Source organism: Rhinopithecus roxellana, chromosome 1 (genome assembly GCF_007565055.1).
Source record: "Rhinopithecus roxellana isolate Shanxi Qingling chromosome 1, ASM756505v1, whole genome shotgun sequence".
In the NCBI taxonomy this organism is placed as follows: Eukaryota; Metazoa; Chordata; class Mammalia; order Primates; family Cercopithecidae; genus Rhinopithecus; species Rhinopithecus roxellana.
The window spans coordinates 193,978,850-194,001,057 of NC_044549.1; the positions used below are offsets into that span (position 1 = coordinate 193,978,850).

The window sequence follows — 22,208 nt, forward strand, 5'->3', positions numbered from 1 at the left end:
ACTGAATCATGACTAATCTCTGAGGAGAATGTATTGAGGAAATCATAGTGCATGATTTCCAAAACTAGGTCATAAAAGCTTTGGCCTTGGCCTGTTGGATTCCTCACTTTGGGAGAAAGCTACATGCCATGTTGTGAAAACCCTCACGTGGGAAGGAACTGAGGCTTCCTGCCAACAACCAGCACCCACTTGCCAGCCATGTGAATAAACCACCTTGGAGGTGGATCCTCCTAACTCAATCAAGCTTGAGATGACTTCAGCCCCATATGACACCTGACTGCAACCTCAGCAGAGACCCTCGCCAGTACCACCCGGCCAAGCTGCTCTTGAATTCTGGGTCCACAGAAACTGTGAAAGATAACAATGTTTATTGTTTTTAGCCACAAAGTATTACAGTGGTTTATTATGCAGCAGTAGATACATAATATACTCTCCATGGTAGGACTTGTTTTAGAGGTGGTGGATACATCTAATTCCTGTGGAAGGAGTAACTAAAATCTGTCTCCAGGTGGGCCAGGGCACACATCCCAGTACAGGGCAGGAAGGGGCTCTAAGGCCAAATGTTAATAGCTCTTTCGCTAAACTTCTGAAATTGTCTTTAAAAAAAAAATCTATTTCCCTAAAGCACGCCACATACTGGAGTCCCAGCAGCACTTACTTTGTGTCTTCAAAAGACACAACTGGAAAACAGAACAATACAAACTCACGAGCACTTACTGTGTGCCAGGCACAGCTGTAAATAATTTGCCTATCAATTAACCAATTTAATGAATCAACCCTGAACAGCCTCAAGAGGTTGGTACCACCATCATAATACGCATTTAACAGACAAGGAAACCGGGGCAAGGAAACTTGCTGCAGTCATACAATTAGTAAGCGGTGCAGCTGGGTTTCTGGACCGACGTAGTCCATACACATTCGGCCTTCTGAGTGATGGGCCCGACTTTCCCCACGCCCACTTTTCCCACTGCAGCGCACCCACACAATCTAGACAGCTTTGGCGCATGTGGAGGGAGCGATGGTCCCTTCATTATCTGGAAGGACACCCACAGTGGCAAATGCCAGATAACCATGAATAATACCCAGGATAGTAACCATTCTGTGGCCTGAGCTGGCTGGATGTCATGCCCCGAAGGAGCTACCAGGTGTGGGCGCTGCAGGACCCCCGCCTGGGGCCGCCCGCTCGGGCCCGTGTTGTCTCAGGCAGTAGGGACACTGGCGATGTCGGCTGGGGTAGGGAACCACAGAGACTGGCAACTTCCCAGGTTCCTAGAGAGGAGGCGCATGGAAAACGCACTTCCGGCGGAGGGTCCCACGCTTCTCTCGGTGTCGGCTGCAGGTGGTATTTCCACGCTTTATCTGCGCCTGCGCCGCGCGGGGTTAGCGGTCCGAGCGGAAGAGGTTCGCGGTCCGGGTGACTGATTGGTTTCCCTGGGGCTTGTTCTGCCTGGTTTTCCAACCCCTTTGCTGTTTGGGGTGAGGGAGGGGGTAGCGGAACGGAGCGGAGCCCAAGTCGCACAGAGGGCATTTGCGGGGTGCGAGGCAGCATCAGTCTCACCCGTGCTTCTTTATTTTCTCTTCAGTTTCACTTCTCCGAACTCCGAGGCAGTGTGTGAAGCTGGGACGCCAGCCATGCTCCAGACCGCTTGGCGCCAGGTGAGTGAGCATCCTCTCCCTCCCTCTCACCGTTTTGATGTCAAGAGAGAGCAGGTGTCACCTCTGCATTCAGATCTTGAATTGTGTAGGCTAGTGGCTTCCATTGTGCATCTGTCACTATGAGAGGGATGGAGAGGTAAGAATGCCCAATTTAAGACTAGAAAACTATTGAGTGTGGGGGGATTGGTTGGGATTTGGCAGTTGAAGCCAGCTTAAAACTAAAAATTCTGAAATGTGGAAATCTGCATTATTACATCCAGTAAAGACCCCCTTCACCCCAATCCGCAGGCTTGGAGAAGTATTTGCTTCTCCAGTATAGCAATTCTAGTAACTGTTTTGTAGATTCCATTGTATTTTCTACATAGGTCATCTATAAGTAAAGATAGTTTTACTCCTTTCTTTCCAGTCTGGATGCCTTTTATTTTATTTTGTCTTGCCTCACTGTACTGGCTAGAAACATTATTTCAATATTGAACAGAAGTGGTGAGAGCAGATATCTTTGTCTTATTTATGCTTTTAAGGTGTGAAAGCATTCAATCTTTCACACTGAAGACTGGTGTTCACTGTAGGTTTCTTGCTTTTTTGTTTTGTTTTGTAAATGCCCTTTATCAGGCATTCTCTTCAATTCCTACTTTGGTGAGAGTTTTTATAGGAATGGCTGTTGGATTTTGACAAATGCTTTTTCTGTGTCTATTTAGATGATCGTATGGTTTTTCTCTTTATTTATTTATTTATTTATTTATTTATTTATTTATTTAGAGACGGAGTCTCGCTCTACCGATAGACTGGAGTGCAGTGGCGCGATCTTGGCTCACTGCAACCTCCACCTCCGGGGTTCAAGCGATTCTCCTGCCTCAGCCTCCTGAGTAGCAGGGACTACAAGCACGCGCCACCACACCCAGCTGATTTTTGTATTTTTGGTAGAGACCAGGTTTCACCATGTTGGCCAGGATGGTCTCAATCGCTTGACCTCGTGATTCCCCCGTCTTGGCTTCCCAAAGTGCTGGGATTACAGGTGTGAGCCACCGTGCCCAGCCTCTCTTAGTTCGTTAATGTGGTGAATTACATTACATTATTTTTCTTTCAAATATTAAACCAACTCTGCGTTGGGATAAAACCGACTTCGTCATGATGTATTATTCTTTTATTAGTACTATATATTGAATTTAATTTGTTAAAATTTCTGTGTCTATGTTTATGAGGTATTGATTTGCAGTTTTCTTGTGACATCTTTGTTCCATAGAATGAGAAATACTCCCTCCTCTTTAATATTTTGGAATGATTTATGTAGAGTTGATTGCATTTCTTCTTTAAATATTTGGTAGAATTCATCAGTGAAGGTATATAGGCATGGAATTTTCTTTCTGATAAGATTTTTGAGTCCTTTGGTAGATATAGGGGCTACTCTGGTTATCCGTCTCTTTTTATTTCTTTATTTCTTTATTTTTATTTTTTGACACGTTTTTCTCTATGTTGCCCAGGCTGACCTCAAATTGGGCTCAAGTGATCCTCCCCACTCAGCCTCCCAGGTACCTGGGACTACAGGCATGCATCACTATGCGCAGCTTAAATGAGTTTTGGTAACTTGTGCCTTTCAAGGAACTTATCTATTTTATCTAAGTTGTAGAAATTATTCACATAAAGTTGTTCATAATATGTCCGTATCTTTCATTATCTGCAGTGATGTCACTTCTTTTATTACTAATATTAGTGATTTGTGTATTCTGTCTTTTTTTCTGGCACTCTGGCTAGAGGTTTATACATTTTATTAATTTTTCCTTAAGAAAAATTAAGAACTAGCTTCTGGTTTCATTACTTTTCTGTTTTATGTCATTAGTTTTCACTTTGATCTTTAATGTATTTTTTACACCTATTTTGTGTTAAATTTGCTGTTTTTTTAGTTTTAAGGGGGAAGCTGAAGTCACAGATTTGAGATCTTTCTTCTTTTTTGTTTTGTAAAATAGGCATTTAGTGCTATAAATTTCCTCCCAAGTACTGCTTTGGCATTATCCTGCAAATTCTAGTACATGGTGTTTTCATTTTTATTCAGTTTAGAGTACTTTGTACATTCTCTTATGGAAGTGTGTTACTGACTTTCCAAATATTTGGGGATTTTCCAGGAGTCTTTCTGTTATATCAGATTTAATTGCATTACAGTCAGAAAACATACTTTGTATGACTTGAATCATTTTGATTTTATTGAGCTCTCTTTTATGGCACAGAATATGGACTGTCTACCTATCTACATTGTCTTATATGAATTTGGCCACTACAGCTTTTTTTTTTTTTTTTCTTTTGAGACAGTTTTACTCTGTCTCCCAGGCTGAGTGCAGTGGTGCAATCACAGCTCACTGCAGCCTCGACCTCCCAGGCTTAAGTGATCCTCCCAAGGAGTTGAGACTACAGGTACGGACCACTGTGCTTAGCTAACTTCTTTTTCCTAGAGACAAGGTTGCCCAGGCTCGTCTCAAACTCCTAGATGCAAGCCATCCTCCCGCCTCCACCTCCCAAAGTGCTGGGATTACAGGCATGAGCCACCATGCCTGGCCTTACAGTTTTCTTTGACTAATGTTGTCATGGTATATGTTTTATTTTGGTATATCTATTATTTTGATATATCTATTATTTTGGTATATCTGTTATTGGTATGTCTATTATTTTGATTTTAATTTATGCCTGTCTTTATATTTAATGTACATTTATTGAAGGTGACAGATAGTAGGTTCTTATTTTTTTAAAAATCCAATATGACAATGTTTGCCTTTTGGGATGTTTAGATTATTTACATTTGATACCATTATTGATATGGCTAGAGTTGGGCCTATCATTTTTCTACTTGTTTTCTAATGGTCCCAACTGTTCTTCATTTCCCTTTATCCTCTTTTTCTATTTTCTTTTTTTTTTCTTTTGTTTGAGACAGAGTCACTCTGTCACCCAGGCTGGAGTGCAATGGTATGATCTCGGCTTATTGCAATTTCTGCTTCCTGGGTTCAAGCAATTCTTGTGCCCCAGCCTCCCACGTAGCTGGGATCATAGGCACACACCACCATGCCCAGCAAATTTTTTGTATTTTTAGTAGACATGGGGTTTCATCACGTGGGCCAGGCTGGTTTAGAACTCCTGGCCTCAAGTGATCTGCCCACCTCAGCTTCTCAAAGTGCTGGGATTACATGCATGAGCCACCGTGCCTGGCTCTTTTTTTTTTTTTTTTTTTTTTTTCCATTTTCCATAGGATTAATGGTGTGTAAATATCAGGCATTGTTCTTTTCAGTCTTTCCAAATGATCCTTTCTTTGGCCTTGGTTAGTTTTCCCACATCCATGTACTGATCTGTGTTTTGTTGAATACTCTGATAATTGAGATTCCATCTCTATGCAGCCCTCTCCTCGCTAGCATTCTGTCCTACAAACTCTAGCTGCCTTGGTCTCTTCAGACTCTACAAGGTAATATGCCAGGTTCTGCCTCAGTTCCCTCTTCCTGTGTTGCAGCCTGGAAACTCCTCAGGGTAGTAGCTTAGGGAGTTACAGGGCTCACCTCTTTTTTTTTTCCTGTTTCTCAGGAACTGTTGTCGTTTTTTGCATGATATCTTGAAAATTATTTTTATATAATTTGTCCGGTTATTTTGTGTCAGGCAGGAGGCAAAATCCAGCCCCCATGATTCCACCTAGATAAGAACTGGAAGTTTTCCCTTAGCATTTTTTTTTAGAGACAGTCCCACTGTCACCCAGGCCAGAGTACAGTAGCACAATCATGGCTCACTGCAGCCTCGACCTCCCCTAGGCTCAGGTGATCCTCCCACCTCAGTCTCCCGAGTAGCTGGGAGCATCACCTTGCATGGCTAATTTTTGTGTATTTTGTAGAGACGGAGTTTCACCATGTTGCCCAGGCTGGTCTCAAACTTCTGAGCTGAAGCAGTCTTCCCGCCTTGGCCTCCCAAGGGGCTGGGATTACAGGCGTGAGCCACTGCACCTGGCCTGCATTTTAAAAAACATTACCCTTTTACTTTTGCTGTTTAGTCTGTTGCCATCTTGACTTCCCAGTCTTCATGTGTGTATTGTTTTTCCTTCTCTGAAAGCCTGTAGGATCTCTCATTTTTCTGAGACTTCTTGTGTATTCTCCTTTTTCTGAGACTTCTCAGTTACATGCCTATGTGTAGATATTTTTCATTCATTGTCCTAAATACTTTGTTGGTCCTTCCTTCTCTATGTTGCTTTTAAGGAGATAGAATATTTTACCAAGTTATACACAACAGTGCACATTTACAAAATCCTTAGCTCATCCTTAGTTCTGTGGTTTGAATTGGGCCCCTTTTTGTTTGCTTCCCCTTCTGCCGGAAGTTGAGTTTCATCTTTGTCTGCTTTTCTAGTCGTTATCATTCATTCTTTCTCTGCCTTCTAAAATTCTGTTTATGCCTCTAGCTGGCTTTGACTCCTCTCTCTCTCTCTCTTTTTTTTTTTTTTTTTTGAGACAGGGTCTCACTGTGTCACCCAGGCTGGCATACAGTGGTGCAAACACAGCTCACTGCAGCCTCGACCTCCCCAAGCTCAGGTGATCCTCCCATCTCAGCCTCCCAGGTAGCTGGGACTACAGGCAGGCGCCACCACACCTGGCAAATTTTTGTATCTTTTGTAGAGACAGGGTTTCACCCTACTGGCCACATGGCCAGGCTGGTCTCAAGCCATCCACCCGCCTCGGCCTCCCAAAGTGCTAGGATTACAGGCATGAGCCACTGTGCCTGGCCTGCTTTGACTCTTTTCTTGGGCTATTATGTTACTATCACTTCAGTAGGGTTAGGGAGAGTGGAGATCAGTACAAAAGTATTATTCACTGTGTTTATACAGATGTCCCCTGTGCATGTGCACACAAAACCCACACTGGGGAAAGGAGCCCAGAGGAACAGATGGGCACACAGAGCAGGGCACAGTGGAGACAAGCAGAGATCAGCAGATGAAAATAGAACTGTTTGCTGGGGATGACCACAAAGGGGTGCAGTGACCCTTGGACTCCCTTGTTGGTGTGGGCAAAGATGGCTGAGGGCTGGCCTCTGGTGGAGTGCTGGATAACTGTCCTTGGCAATACCACTAGACCCAGTAGGTCTCTGCCCCACTACTTAGCCTGGTCCTCTGCCCTCATGCAGGGTTTGAGCAGGAACCTGTTGTTTTAGGAACCAGTGACCTTTGAGGATGTGGCTGTGTACTTCACCCAGAATGAATGGGCCAGCCTGGACTCTGTGCAGAGGGCCCTGTACAGGGAGGTGATGCTGGAGAATTATGCAAATGTGGCTTCCCTGGGTAAGACATCTCTTCTTCTTGTTTTTGGCCTCTGCCCTTTGAGCATCCTGGCTTCTTTATTCCTTAGAATTTTTTAGGGTTTCTTTCTTTTTTTCTTTTTTTCTTTTCTTTCTTTCTTTTTTTTTTTTTTTTTTTTTGAGACAACAGTCTCTGTTGCCCAGGCTGGAGTGCAGTGACGCGATCTCGGCTCACTGCAACCTCCACCTCCCAGGTTCAAGTGGTTCTCCTGCCTCAGCCTCCCAAGTAGTTGGGATTGCAGGTGGGTGCCACCACACCAGGCTAATTATTATATTTTTAGTAGAGATGGGGTTTCACCATGTTGGCTAGGCTGGTCTCGAACTCCTGGCCTCAAGCGATCCTCCTGCCTTAGCCTCCCAAAGTGCTGGGATTACATGCGTGAGCCACCACTTCTGGCCCTAGAACTTTGTGGGGTTTCTAATAACTCCCTGTTGCCCTGAAGGCTGAGCTGTCTGGAGGTTTCTGGGTGGAGAGAGCCCTGTGTTCCCAGGTTTTGAAATCAGCTGTCTCTCCAACCCTAGAAGGGACTGTACCCAAAACATGGGAGGGAAAGGAGCTCTTGGTAGCACAGCAAAGCCCCTTGTGTCTTCCAAGTTCTCTGAAGAAAACTTGAGATTCCCTTATGTGAGCGTGGGATTATTCTGGGACTCTGTGCCGCTTTGTGGGAAATTGCTGTCCTCCAGCAGCATAGATTAAGTTTCTCCCTGATTCACCTCGTCTCTCACTACCTGGCTCAGCAGATAAAGATAAAGGGGGACTACAAGAGGACCCTGGTTCCTGATTCCCCTTACCTTTTCCTGTTTCTTTCTCCCTGGGCAGCATTTCCATTCACCACGCCTGTTCTGGTCTCCCAGCTGGAGCAAGGGGAACTGCCATGGGGCCTCGATCCCTGGGAACCTATGGGCAGGGAGGCTCTCAGAGGTATCTGTCCAGGTGAGCATGAGAACCCACTAGATGTCTTTTTGGCTTGACTTGCTTTCTTGTTTTCACATTTCATTGCGCAAGAAGTGTTCCTTCTCTTGGGAGACTGTTTTTGTTCCTGTGGAATGATTACATGTGATTCTCTTAGTTCGTGGTGGTAACCTACCTCAACTGGGGAAGGGCCTGTCTCTTTTAAGACAGGAATGACTGTAAGATTTCTTTGCGTATTCATCTTTGCCTCTTCTCACAACCTGCCAAGGGAGACTGTCTGATTGGGCAGCACTTAAACCAGCTCATTTCTTCTCTGTCATATGAAACCATTTTATTTTTCTGCCAGTTTGTTTTTGCAAAGATGAGAATGTCAGCCACCTTTGGAGGAAAATAGGCTTCTGGCAACATTGCTGGCCATCTGCATATCACAGGCTACATTGTTTAAGCACTGATTTAAATAATAAAAAGTTTATTTTTATAATAGAAATTTTCAAATATACGCAAACACCAGCATAATGCACTCCATGTATCCTTCATCCAGCCTCAACAGTCACCAATATCCTTTGATTCTTATTTCATCTTTCCCCCACAGATACTTAAAAAAATTTCTGGAGCAAAATTTATTGTAAATTAAAGGTGATTAACTTCCTCATTTTGATGGTTATTGATATAAGAATTAACAATAGGCTGGGCATGATGGCTCATACCTGTAATCTCAGCACTTTGGGAGGTCAAGGCAGGTGGATCACTTGAGGCCAGGAGTTCAAGACCTACTTGACCAACATGGCGAAACCCCGTCTCTAAAAAAAAAAAAAAAAAAAAAAAAAAAAAAAAAAAAAAAAAAATATATATATATATATATATATATATATATATATATATATATTTGTGTGTGTGTGTGTGTATATATATATATATAGCCAGGCCTGGTGGCTTATGCCTGTAATCCCAGCACTTTGGGAGGCTGAGGTGGGTGGATCACCTGAGGTCAGGAGTTCAAGACCAGCCTGGCCAACATGGTGAAACTTCATTTCTACTAAAAATACAAAATGTTAGCATGGATGTGGTAGCACGTGCCTGTAATCCTAGCTACTTAGGAGGCTGAGGCGGGAGAATCGGTTGAACCTAGGGGTGGAGGTTGCAGTGAGCTGAGATTGCACCACTGCACTCCAGCCTGTGGGCAGCAAGCCAACCAGGTGCCAAGGCAAGAGACCGAGGGCACAAGCTGTTCCAGTATAATAAAGAAAATATATAATAAAGAAAAGTGTAAGAATAGTTATACTAGAAATAGATTATATATATGATTGTATATTAATATTATTAATCGTTAGTTTGTAGCATTACTCTTTATTCCGATATTATAATAATCTTTGTTCTGTGATTATAACCTAGGAAAAACCAGGCCATACAGAGATAGGAGCTGAAGGGACATGGTGAGAAGTGACCAGAAGACAAGAGTGTGAGCCCTCTGTCACGCCCAGACAGGGCAACTAGAGGGCTTCTTGGTCTAGCGGTAGCACCAGTGCCTGGGAAGGCACCCGTTACTTAGCAGACTGGGAAAGGGAGTGTCCCTTTCCCTGGGGGAGTTAGAGAAGACTCTGCTCCATCACCTCTTGTGGAAGGCCTGACATCAATCAGGCCCGCCTGCAGCCATCCGGAGGCCTAATCATCTCCCTGTGATGCTGTGCTTCAGTGGTCACGCTCCTGGTCCACTGTCATGTTCCGCCCTGTACACCTGGCTTCGCCTTCTAGATAGCAGTAGCAGAATTAGTGACAGTACTAAAGCCTTTGAAATGCACAGAAGAAATAATGACATAAGCTGTCCCCTCTCTCTCTCTCTGCCTCGACTACCAAATAGGGAAGGGCCCCCTGTCCGGTGGACACATGACTCGCGTGACCTTACCTATCATTGGAGATGACTCTCACTCCATACCCTGCCCCTTTGCCTCGTACACAATAAATAGCATGGCCAGGCATTTAGGGCCGGTCTCCGCATCTTGGTGGTAGTGGTCTCCTGGGCCCAGCTGTCTTTTCTTCTTTTTCTTTGTCTTGTGCCTTTATTTCTACAATCTCTTGTCTCCACACATGAGGAGAAAAACCCACAGGCCCAGTAGGGCTGGACCCTACACCAGCCTGAGTGACAGAGCGAGACTCTGTCTCAAAAAAAAAAAAAAAAAAAAAAAAATACCATCAAAAATTAGCTGGGTGTGGTGGTGTGCACCTGTAGTACCAGCTACTGGGGAGGCTGAGGCATGAGAATCACTTGAACCCAGGAGGTAGAGGTTGCAGTGAGCCAAGATTGCGCCACCGCACTCCAACCTGCGTGACACAGCGAGACTCTATCTCAAAAGTAAATAAATAAATAAAACATAGTATATTTTTTATTCTTTCTTATTCTGCTTTACCCCTCCTCTGCCTGTGAAAATTTTCTGTGCTCTTCTGCAGAGAATGCCCATTACTGATCCACTCCCAAGTCTTGAGTTTAAGTTGTAGCTTTCTGGATGTGACCTCAGGACCCTACGTCATCTAAGTAAAAATATTTTCTGAACAATTTTTTGTGAATGCATGCAGGCTGAAGATTTTATTTAATCCGCAAAAGGCTTTGATAGTGGAGGGAATATTTCTCTTTGGTTTTCCCTTATTATCATGTGAGTTTAGTAGTTCACTTTTCAAACTGTTGTATTAAACAAATGCACAAACTACCAGGCCCTCTTTGGGACTTACGTTCACTCTTGGACGAGTTCTTCACATTTCCACTGCTCTTTGGTTTTAAAGGCAAGCCTCCAAACCTTCCTTTCTCCTTCAGGATGCTGTGGTGGTTGCCATGCATGGCGTCCTCAACCACTGCATGGGAGCCTGCTGCTTTACTAGAGCCAGCTTGATGGTAGAGATCAGCTCTCTTTTCAAGATTATGACATGGATGATGTCTTCTAACAAGCATCTCTTAAGGAATCTCAGCCTGTGGGACCTGTTGTAGTGCTTGAGCTGCCTAACCTGCCCCTTCTCTAATCTCGGGAGTCTTCCTCTCACTTATGGATTTCTATTTGTTACTTTTCTATGTTTGTGTCTTTATCCACCTCATTCACTTTTCTTAGTCTTTCTGCCCTAATTAACAGTCTTTGCAGTTTTCTGGTTTGCACACTGTTCATGGGAATGTCTCTTGGCCTTGCTTGCCTCCCCTCTCAGAGTTTTCATGTCCCTGTGGGGCTCTGTTGTGTGGTGATCTTAGGCAGCCATCTTGTGAGCATATTAGAAAATATCCATATACTCAGGGCAAATTAGAACCACTTAATTCTGTTTCTTCTTCAGCACAGATAGTGTGTGTGTGTGTGTGTGTGTGTGTGATCAGGGATTGACACTTGTATTTTCTTTTTGTGATAGGGGATGAGGCCAGAACTGAGAAGGAAAGATTAACTCCAAAGGAGCATGTGTCCAAAGAAACAGTGTCCTTCAGACTGATGGTGGGGGTGCTGCCAGGGAATGTTTCCCAGCACCTTGACTTTGGGAGCAGCCTAGAGCAGCCCCAAGGTCATTGGATAATTAAGAAAAAATCAAAGAGGAGACATTTCACAGATACCTCAGCCAGGTACCATGAGGCCTATGCGGTCAAGAATGGAGAGAAGTTTGAGAAATTAGGAAAAAATATTAGTGTCAGCACACAGCTCACTACAAATCAGACAATTCCTAGTGGTCAGATATCTTATGAATGTGGACAATGTGGCAGATATTTCATTCAAATGGCAGACTTCCACCAACATCAGAAATGTCACACTGGTGAAAAGTCTTTTGAATGCAAAGAATGTGGAAAAGACTTCAGATATAACTCATTACTTATCCGGCATCAGATAATTCACACTGGAAAGAAACCATTTAAATGTAAAGAATGTGGAAAAGGTTTAAGTTCAGACACAGCCTTGATTCAGCATCAGAGAATCCACACTGGAGAAAAGCCCTATGAATGTAAGGAGTGTGGCAAGGCCTTCAGTAGCAGCTCTGTCTTCCTCCAGCACCAGAGGTTCCACACTGGGGAGAAGCTCTATGAATGTAACAAATGTTGGAAAACTTTCAGTTGTAGCTCAAGTTTCACTGTCCATCAGCGAATGCACACTGGGGAGAAACCTTACGAATGTAAAGAGTGTGGAAAACGACTAAGCTCCAACACAGCCTTGACTCAGCATCAGCGAATTCACACTGGGGAGAAGCCCTTTGAATGTAAGGAGTGTGGGAAGGCATTCAATCAGAAAATAACCCTGATTCAGCACCAGCGAGTTCACACTGGCGAGAAACCTTATGAGTGTAAAGTGTGTGGTAAAACCTTCAGCTGGTGTGGAAGATTCATTCTGCATCAGAAACTACACACTCAGAAGACACCTGTCCAAGCTTAGGGCTATCCATAGTTAGGCCCACGGTGCCTCTCATTTTTTCTCTTTATTTTCATGCTCTTTTTCAGTGTCCTTGCTATCCTTCCTGGGTAGACACTTGGCTTTCATCATGAAATCTTCCTTAAGTTTTTTGAACCCCTGTTTCCCCAACATGAAGTCTCTTTATGGTTAGAGAAGACCAAAAAAAAAAAAAAAAAAAAAAAAAAAGAAAAACAAAAACCAAACTTAAAAACATGAAAGGAAATGTAAGTTTCCAGATTTAAAGGATATGCTGGGTGCCCAGCAGGATGGATTCAAGGGAAACCTACATTAAGGAAAATTGCTGTGAATTATGAAAACACCAAATTTGAATAAGAGGATCATGGAGAAAAAAATGAGACCCTAAAAGTTTCTAGAGAGAGAAAACAAAAGATCAGAAATTAAAGTGAGGCCGGGCACGGTGGCTCATGCCTGTAATCCCAGCACTGTGGGAGGCCGAGGCGGGCGGATCACGAGGTCAGGAGTTCGAGACCAGCCTGACCAATATGGTGAAACCCTGTCTCTCCTGAAAAAAAAATTACAAAAATTAGCCAGGCGTGGTGGTGCATGCCTGTAATCCCAGCTACTCAGGAGGCTGAGGCAGGAGAATCACTTGAACCTCTGAGGCAAAGGTGGCAGTGAGCCAAGATCACACCACTGCACTCCACCCTGGGCGACAGAGTAACACTTTCTCTCAAAAAAATAAAAAATGAAAATGGCATTAGATTTTTCAGCAGCAACCTTCAAAGTCAGATGACAATGTGTATGCCTTCAGACTTCTCATGGAAAATGTTTTCCCCTGCAATTCTATACTCCAAAGTATAAGTATAAGGCCCTTATACTTATAAAGTACAAGGCAATTCAGGCCCTTTAAATCTGCAACCTTTATTTCCCATGCATCCTTTCTTATATTTGCAACACTACACAAGAAGTAAACCAGTAAATAAAAAGACAGATACATGGATACCCTATTACAGTCCGTATGTCAGAAGTCTCCTAAATTCAAAAACGGGCCCTGTCCATGTGGAGCCACATGCATCTTGGAAGACATTCCTAGTCAGGTGCAAACTTCAGAGACCTATCCCACCCTACTTACTCTTCAGTTTGTCTTCACTAGACAGTTGTAGTCTGTGCCTTTGCAAAAGTCAGGACGTATATACTCTTTGAGTCAGGTGCAAGGCACCATTTGTCTGAAATTTATTCTTCTCATTGCTGTATCAAGTGATCTCAAAGCTGGAAGCATTTTCTTGCAACTCCATCTAGTTATTTTTTATGATCATGGAAGAACCTACCATTATTGCTGTTATCTGTGGAAATGAGGGAAGATGTAAATGTGTTAGGTTTTAGCATCCCCTCTGGCAGCCAGCTTGATTTTGCCTGTTGCAGGAAGCAGAAAGTAGTGATTAATAATACAGAGCCAGGCAGATTTTGCTTTGAGCCCAGGTGTTTGTCCTTGGTTAAGTTACAAAAACTGCACTAGTTTCCTTATCTGTAAAATGAGGATGACAGTTAATCTACCTCATAGGTTTGTGTTGGGGATTAAATGCATTAATACATGTAGAAGTGTTTCAAACGGTGACTGCATATAATAAAAGTATTACCTATTATTGGCCGGGCGCAGTGGCTCAGGCCTGTAATCTCAGCACTTTGGGAGGCTGAGGTGGGCAGATCACGAGGTCAGGAGATTAAGACCATCCTGGCTAACATGCTGAAACCCTGTCTCTACTAAAAATACAAAAAATTAGCTGGGCATGGTGGCACGCACATGTAGTCCCGGCTACTTGGGAGGCTGAGGCAGGAGACCAGGAAGGCAGAGGTTGCAATGAGCTGAGATCATGCCACTGCACTCCAGCCTAGGCGACAGAGTGAGACCCCACCTCCAAAAAACAAAATTACCTATTATAATCCTATTGATAAGTTTTGACTTATCAATATACCAGTGAAACAATTATCACAGTTCAAGATAATAATCAGCCACCACCCCAAAACTTTGCTTGTACCCCTCCCTAATCCCTTCCTCTTGGCCCTTCACAGGCAACCACTGGCTTGCTTTCTGTCACTTGGATTAATTTTCGTTTATTTTTTGGTCTGGTGTCTTTCACTCAGCATAATTACTTTGAGATTCACCCATGTTGTTGCATATATATCAATAGTTCATTCCTTTTTATTGCTGAGTAGTAGTCTACTGTATGGATATGCCATAATTTGTTTATTCATTGACCTGTTGATGGCCATTTGGGTTGTTTCTAGTTTTTGGCTATTACAAATAAAGCTGCTATGAACATTTGTGTCCACATCTTTGTAAGAATATATGCTTTCATTTATCTTGATACCAGGAGTGGAATAGCTAGGTCATTAGGTAGGTTGTGTATATTAAACGTTTTACATTTTTATTACATTTTTATTTTTTAGAGGTTGGGAGGGGGTGGTTCTTGCTTTGTTGTTCAGGCTGGACTCAAACCCCTGGGCTCAGCGTATCCTCCTTCCTCAGTCCTCCTGTCCTACTCTTAGTAGCTGGGACTACAGGTGTGCACCACCATACCCTATTTAACTTTTTGAGAATCTTCAAAACTGTTTTACGAAAGAGGTTGTGCCATTGTACATTTCCACTTGTATTGTATGACAGTTGTACTTCCAATACATCTATGCCTACACTTGATGTCAGGTTTTTAAATTTTAGCTATTCTAATTGTTTAATGCTATCCCATTGTGGTTTTAATTTGCATTTCTCTAATGACTATTGTGCTTATTTGTGTTCCATATATCTTATTTGATGAAGTGTCTGCTCATATCTTTTGCCCATGTTTTTATTGGGTTTTGTTTTCTCAATCTTTGAGAGGTCATTATTGTGGATACAAGTCTTTTTCAGATATGTGATTTTTAAATATTTTCTTCTAGCCTGTGGTTTGTCTTTTCATTCTCATAACAGTGTTTTTTTGTTTTTTGTTTTTTTGTTTTTTTCTTTTTTGAGATGGGGTTTCACTCTGTTGCCCAGGCTGGAGTGCAGTGGCACCATCTTGGCTTACTGCAACCTCTGCCTCCCAGGTTCAAGTGATCCTCCCACCTCAGCCTCCCAAGTAGCTGGGATTACAGGTGCACATGATGACAGTGTCTTTTAAAGAGCAGAAGACATTAGTATGCATGAAATCCGATTTATCAGTTTATTTATTTTATTTATTTTAAAATAGAGATGGGGTCTCAGTATGTTGCACAGGCTGGTCTTGAACTTCTGGGCCCAAGTGAGCCTCTTGCCTTGACCTCCCAAAGTGCTGGAATTACAGGCGTGAGCCACTGTGCCTAGCCTGTTTTTTTTTTTTTTTTAATGGATCATGGTTTCAGTGTCAAATCTAAGACATCTTTGCTTTACCCACATTTGCAAAGATATTTTTCCTGTTTTCCTTTTAGAAGTTCTATAGTTGTTTTTTTGTTTTTTGTTTGTTTGTTTGTTTGTTTTACAGAGTCTCACTCTGTTGCCCAGGCTTGAGTGCAGTGGCAGAGTGGCAGGATCTCAATCTGCAACTTCAGAGGTTGCTCACTGCAACTTCCACCTCCTAGGTTCAAGCAATTATCCTGCCTTAGCCTCCTGAGTAGCTGGGATTACAGGCCTGTGCCACCATGCCCAGCTAATTTTTGTATTTTTAGTAGAGATGGGGTTTTGCCATGTTGGCCAGGCTGGTCTCGAAATCCTGACCTTAAGTGATCTGCCTGCCTCGGTCTCCCAAAGTGCTGGGATTACAGGTGTGAGCCACCGTGCCTGGCCAGAAGTTTTCTAGTTTTAGGTTTTACATTTAATTATATCATCTATTGAGTTAATTTTTGTCTGAGGCATGGATCTAAGTTTTTTTTTTGTTTTGTTTTGTTTTTGTTTTTTTTTTCATGTAAGTGTCCTATTGTAGCACCATTTTTTTTTTTTTTTTTTAAGAGATGGGTCTCACTATGTTGCACAAGCTGAAGTGCAGTGCTATTCACAGGCATGATTATAGTGTACTGTACCCTTGAATTCGTGGTCTCAAGTGATCCTCCTGCCTCAGTCTCCTGAGAAGCTGGGACTACAAGTCTGTGCCACTGCTGCCTGGTCTGTAACACCATTTTTTGAAAAAAGTTCCCCCACTGAATTGCCTTTGTACCATTGTGAATCAGAAGTCCATATATGTGTGGGTCTATTTCTAGATTCTGTTCCATTGATCTGTTTGTCTGTCTTGATGCCATTAAGGCACTGCCTTTATTATTGTAGTTATCTAATAAGTGTTGAAATCTAATAAGCGTTGAAGTCATATAGTGTTAGTTCTCTAACTTTGTTCTTTGTCAGGGTGTTTTGGCCATTAGAGGTCTTTTGCATTTGCATATGAATTTTAGAATCAGTTTTTCAGTTTCTATAAAACACCTCCTGGGAGTTTGATTGGGATTGCATTGAATATAATGATCAATTTATGGAGAATTGACAACTGTATAGAGTCTTTTGACCCATGGACATGGTAGATCTCCCCATTTAGATATTAACTTCCTTCAGCAATGTTTTATAATTTTTACTGTGCAGATCTTTCACACTTTTCCCCAGATGCATCTAAAAATTTTATCTTTTTCATGCATAAGTACTGAATAACTTATGATACTTGTAATAATAAACAGTGAATTTCCAGTTTTTGCTGACATATAGGAATATAATTGTTTTTTATATATTAACCACATATCCTGCAACCTTGCACAACTCACTTATTAGTTCTAGTAACATTTTATAGATTCCATAGGATTTTCTAACATTGAGAATCATGTTTGCAAATAACAGTTTTACTTCTTCCTTTCTAATTCTGGATGCTTTTTTGTTTTTTGCCTTATTGTAGTGGCTAGTGGGTGGGGATAGTGTGTTTTTAGGGAGAGCTAATCTCTCTGGCATTGATCAGGAGAGAGACATTCAGCTCCAGAGACTTTAATTTTGCTGTTACGTGAACTGACTCACAGTTGCAAAGTCTAAAGTTTCCCGTATCTTTTGGTTCACTTTGCTCTTTAGCTTCCTCTAAGCAGCACTGCCTATAGATGGTTTCTGTTGAAGCTGTTCTGGAAAAGAATGGGCCTGTTGTAGCATGGTCCCAATTTTCTCCTCAGACTGCTCATGATTCCTGTCATGGTTCCAACGTGGGGATTTTAGGCACTTTGTCTTGCCTACCAAAACTTTCATCTCTTCTCCCTGCACCATAATACCAAATGGAGGAGTTACGTGTCCAATCTTGTTCCTTCTAGTTAGTTCAAGTTAGAACTAATTGGAATAACTGTCTGATACTCTTTAGAGTTTGTGGTATATAAATGTGTACATGTACATACACCCATATATGTGTGTCCATTTCTCTAGATTCACGGTAGATACTCTTTGATAGGTTTAGAGAAGGGGCAGTATGCAAATATATGTTCTAATGCTATTATTCTTGGAAATCTAATTCATCTATTTGAAACAATTGCTCTTCATAAATGTTACAATAAAAGTACTATAAAAAGGACCGTTTCTGTGGTAGGTAAAAAATGTGTTTAGCCAGCTCCCCAAATGGTCCCCAGTGATTCTCATTCTGGCGTTCACACCCTTGTGTATCTCATCCAACACTGAATCATGACTGGCCTGTGATGATAGTATACTGAGGAAATGACAGCAGGTGACTTCCAAAGCTAGGACTTAAATCATATTGCCACTTCTGCCTTGACCTCTTGGGCTGCTCACTTGAGGTGGAAGTGGAAGTCTGCTGCTGTGTTGTGAGGATACTCAGCCATGTACAGATACCTGGTGTGGGAAGGGAGGTTTTTTTTTCTTTTCTTTTCTTTTTTTTTTGAGACAGAGTCTCGCTCTGTCCCCTGGGCTGGAGTGCAGTGGCGGGATCTTGGCTCATTGCAACCTCTGCCTCCCAGGTTCAAGCGATTCTCCTGCCTCAGGCTCCTAAGTAGCAGGGATTACAGGTGTGTGCCACCACGCCCGTTGTATTTTTAGTAGAGACGGGGTTTCACCATGTTGGCCAGGGTGGCCTCAAACTCCTGACCTCAGATGATCTGCCTGCCTTGGCCTCCCAAAGTGCTGGGATTACAGGTCTGAGCCACTGTACCCGGCACAAGAAGGGACGTTTCACACTAATAGCCGGCACTTATGTGCCAACCATGTGAGTGAGTTACCTTTGAGGCAAATCCCCAGCCTCAGTCCAACTTTCAAGTGACTGCAGACCCAGGTGACACCTGACTAGACCCTCATGAGAGATCCCAAGCCAGTACCATCCAGCCAAGCCACTCCCAAATTCCTTATCCACAGAACCCATTTTTTTTTTTTTCTTTTTCTCTTTTTAGGACTGACTGACCTATGTTCACTAATTCATAGAAACTTCAAGAGATAGTGTGTTTTGTTTTCAGCCATAAGGCTTTAGGGTGATTTGTTATGCAGCAGTAGATACCTAGTATACTCTCCATAATAGGACTTCACAGTCTAATTCTTAAGAAAGGAATAACAAATCCAAGAAGTGGGACCCCTGTAATAAAGCAATATATCTACATACCCAGGATCATTTTTTATCTTTTAGTGGTGGGAGACCAATTCCCCTTTATAGCATGGAAATGCCTGGTGAGGAGGAGCCTGGTATCTGGAACTGTGTTCAGGAGAAGTATCAGTGTGATCAAGGTAAAAGAAAGTCTGTCCATCTTGGCACCACTTTGATACTGGAGAAAGGCTCCTGTCCAGAAGGGCACGGTAGAGAGGTACTTGCCAATGAGCTGGGGAGGGCTGCCACTGACTGACTGGCTTCAGGAAGTGTTTATCACTGACTGGCTCATGTTCAGAAGCTTGGAGTGACGCTGTTGTGTATTGGTTGATTTTCAGAGTTACGTGTACTGATCTAAAATTATGTAAATTAATGGCAAGTACTTGTTAGTGACTTGGGACTTTGGTCAAAAAACAGTCTTTTCCTTCCCTGAATATGAAAAATAAGGTCTTTTAATTAGCAGCCTCCCGTCTTCACTGTTTTTTCTTCGTGCAGTCCAAATTACAGAACAGACCCTAAAGGACTGTCCAGATCATTATTTGTGGAATTATGATATATATATATTTCAGCTGGTGTTAACATTTAAGTGCCAGTTACTGAGCAGAAAAATAGCTCTAACTACGAGTTTTTGTAATTTATTGGAAAAAGCTAAATGTAAGACATTTAGGGTGTCCTGCCAAAGTCAACACTGGACAAGATCATTTAATATAGGACATGTCCTGTATATACAGGATGCCTGGCAACCGTAGCCAGGGTGTTTTGGTTGTTAAATGAATCTGTCCTAAAAGGTTCCATGCACATCTAGGTCCTTGGAAGGCAGAGGGCTAAAAGGGCGAGTGGAAACCATGGTTTCCCTGAGGACTGCCCAGCTGAGGACCTAAGCAAGATCCTAGGCTTGGGCCTCTTAGAGATGACAAAGCAGGCGCCATTCTCCCCTCACCTGCATGGCCCAGGCTTCAGGTGAGCCACGGGGTGAAGGCGGCCAACAGCTGAGGCGCTGCCAGTGAACTGGGGCCCCACTTGTGCCTAGAGGGTGAGGTATGGGTAGAGCCAGGCTGCATCAGTCGATGACACTCCCAAGGCAATGCCGACGGCTGCCGGAGAAACCAGGGCTGAGAGCGCTACGCTGCCGGTCCGCCGCCTGCCTCTCAGCCCAGCGGGTCGCCGCGACCTCTCCTCTTCCGCAGGGCGGGGCCAGCCGTGAGAGGCGGGGCGGGTCTGGCCGCGGGGCGACCGAGATGGCGGCCTCCGGGGGCCTAGAGGGGCCCTGAGCACGCACTTGCTTTTCCGGCTCGGCCTTTAGTTAGTGACCAGCCCCTTGGTGTTCGGCAGAGCGTGGGTTTCAGCGAGTTCTACGTGCAAGGTCCGCCCGGTGCCGGCTTCCTTGCTGCCCCTGGCGGCTCGTTACCTCCCACTTCCCCTGAACTTGGTCCCAATGGCGGCCCGCCCCTCCTTCACCCGGACCGTGGGCATCTGGGCCTCGCCGAAGCCGCCAAGGTGGTTACTCTGGCTTCTACAGCCCGGGTCCAGCCCTTTGCCACCGAGGCCTGATACTCTTTTCTGCCCTAAAGAACTTGCCCTGACGGCCTCTCGCTCCCGGTACTGACGTTTCTGATGTCTGGGGTCGCCTGCTTTCTTGGGTGGAGTGTTAAGATCCCGGTTGGGTGGGGTGTCCGGTCAGCATCACCCACTGGGACGCTGAGTATTTTACCCTTAATTCGCATTTAGCCACCCCAGTTCCTCTTCTCCTGAGGTTCTTTTTTTTTGAGTCAGCGTCATCGTGCCTATAAGCATTCTGTAAAGACTCTTTACGTTTGTAGAGACCCAATACAATAGGGACAGGGCTCTTGGGTCCCTCAGTCTGCCCGTGGGAATGGGCTCAAAAAAAGCTCTTCGGACTGAGCAGGCAGGTGGAAGATTGTTCTGAAGACCAGGCAGAACAGCTCATAAGAAGGTCGGGGCTATCAGCGTGAGAACAATTAGAGGGAGTCCTAGTAGAATCCCCGTGCATCCAGTGCTGGAAATGTGGAAACTAGGATGGCCATAGGTTGCTGTAGGTGGTGGAGGACAGGGTCCTTAGCACTCATGGCTGTTTTTCTCTTAGCTCCTGAGGATCTTGCTTGTCCAAACCCAGAAGACAGTGCATGAAGCCGGGGGACATCCGCCATGCTCCAAGCAACTTGGCCTCAGGTGAGCTGAGCTTAAGTCTTTTTTTTTTTTAAACTCACTTTAGCTATCACATAATCAGGAAAGGATGAGGAAGGCCTAACTTGGCCAAGCTGTGTTTTCCCTTTTGTATCTATCTCTAGGGCTATGGCAGATGTAAATATGTACTGGGGAAATGAAAGTTTTGTGTATAGAGAGTGCATGCATAGATTTAAATGGAAGACAGGGGACCCATGCCAATGAATTCTTTCTGAATGTGGAAATCCAGATCATGTTCTAGCAAATGAAAGTTACCTGCTGAAATCAGACTTTTTTTTTTTTTTTTTTTTTTTTTTTTTTTTTTTTTTTTTTTTTTTTTTGAGACGGAGTCTCGCCCTGTCGCCCAGGCTGGAGTGTAGTGGTGCTATGATCTCGGCTCACTGCCGCCTCTGCCTCCCGGGTTCAAGTGATTCTCATACCTCAGCCTCCTGAGTAGCTGGGATTACAGGTGTGCGCCGCCATGTGCGGTTAATTTTTGTCTTTTTAGTAGAGACGGGGTTTACACCACGTTGGCTAGGCTGGTCTCGAACTCTTGAGTTCAGGTGATCCGCCCACTTCGGCTTCCCAAAGTACTGGGATTATAAGCAGGAGCCACCACGCCAGCCTGAAATCAGAAATTCTTTATTGGAGAGATTGCCCACGAATTGTATTGCATGTATCCCAGAGAGATTAGTATTGTTACTTAAATATACATTTTCTAAATGCTAGATGCAAGGACTGTGAAGTTGAAGGGAAAGCTGGATGTACTCTAGAAACCGGAAGGGGTCAGAGAAAGTGGTTCAATATGAAATGGAAGAAATAGATACCTGTATTATAGGTCATGGTGAGGACAGTGGTTTCTGTACTGGTTCATTGGGAAGGCTCTGAAGAATTTTAGGCAGGGAGATGACAGAGTGACAGAGTTGGATTTATATATTAAAAGGATCTTCCCAGCCCTTAGTGGCAAATTCTGTAGAAAGGTGGTAGTCAATTAAGAAGATATTGCGGTCAGGTAAGATATTAAGTGTTGTCCTCTTTTGTTTTTTGAGACGGAGTTTCGCTCTTGTCACCTAGGCTCTAGTGCAATGGTGTCATCTTGGCTCACCACAACCTCTGCCTCCTGGGTTCAGGCGATTCTCCTGCCTCAGCCTCCCAAGTAGCTGGGATTACAGGCATGTGCCACCACGCCTGGCTAATTTTGTATTTTTAGTAGAGATGGGGTTTCACCATGTTGGCCAGGCT

The 22,208-nt window shown here is 43.6% G+C and overlaps 2 protein-coding genes across 11 annotated transcripts in view; both read left to right on the top strand.

Annotated features, from left to right (window-relative positions):
* Positions 1-1,267: 1,267 nt before the first annotated feature.
* On the top strand, positions 1,268-12,731 carry ZNF620 (zinc finger protein 620). 3 transcript variants are annotated; one of them, XM_030935258.1, is made up of 5 exons: positions 1,268-1,401; positions 1,584-1,656; positions 6,820-6,946; positions 7,784-7,897; positions 11,258-12,731. In XM_030935258.1, the coding sequence occupies exons 2-5, from the start codon at positions 1,633-1,635 to the stop codon at positions 12,259-12,261; spliced, it is 1,269 nt and encodes a 422-aa protein (XP_030791118.1). In that variant the 5' UTR covers positions 1,268-1,401; positions 1,584-1,632; the 3' UTR covers positions 12,262-12,731. The 3 variants fall into 3 exon arrangements, with proteins under 3 accessions (XP_030791118.1, XP_030791122.1, XP_010358328.1); XM_030935262.1 differs by having other exon boundaries at positions 1,323-1,414; XM_010360026.2 differs by lacking the exon at positions 1,268-1,401 and adding an exon at positions 1,412-1,476.
* The window catches only part of ZNF621 (zinc finger protein 621), a 30,751-nt gene continuing 9,950 nt past the window's right edge, over positions 1,408-22,208 (top strand). For 4 of the 8 annotated variants that reach the window (XM_030935200.1, XM_030935219.1, XM_030935230.1 and 1 more), the window contains exons 1-2: positions 20,017-20,381; positions 20,887-20,972. In XM_030935200.1, coding sequence (XP_030791060.1) covers positions 20,949-20,972 — 24 coding nt within the window. In that variant the 5' untranslated portion in view covers positions 20,017-20,381; positions 20,887-20,948. Of the gene's footprint in view, positions 1,657-18,824; positions 18,923-19,984; positions 20,382-20,886; positions 20,973-22,208 lie in introns of those variants that run through there. The other 4 variants (XM_030935214.1, XM_010360027.2, XM_030935210.1 and 1 more) reach the window with 4 other exon arrangements.

Bases quoted from the DNA above. Each gene is read 5' to 3' on its own strand.
- ZNF620 (XM_030935258.1), top strand. From the start codon at position 1,633: ATGCTCCAGACCGCTTGGCGCCAG. The intron at 1,657-6,819 runs GTGAGTGAGCAT...CTGTTGTTTTAG, and splicing joins TCCAGACCGCTTGGCGCCAG to GAACCAGTGACCTTTGAGGA. The intron at 7,898-11,257 runs GTGAGCATGAGA...TTTTTGTGATAG, and splicing joins TCTCAGAGGTATCTGTCCAG to GGGATGAGGCCAGAACTGAG.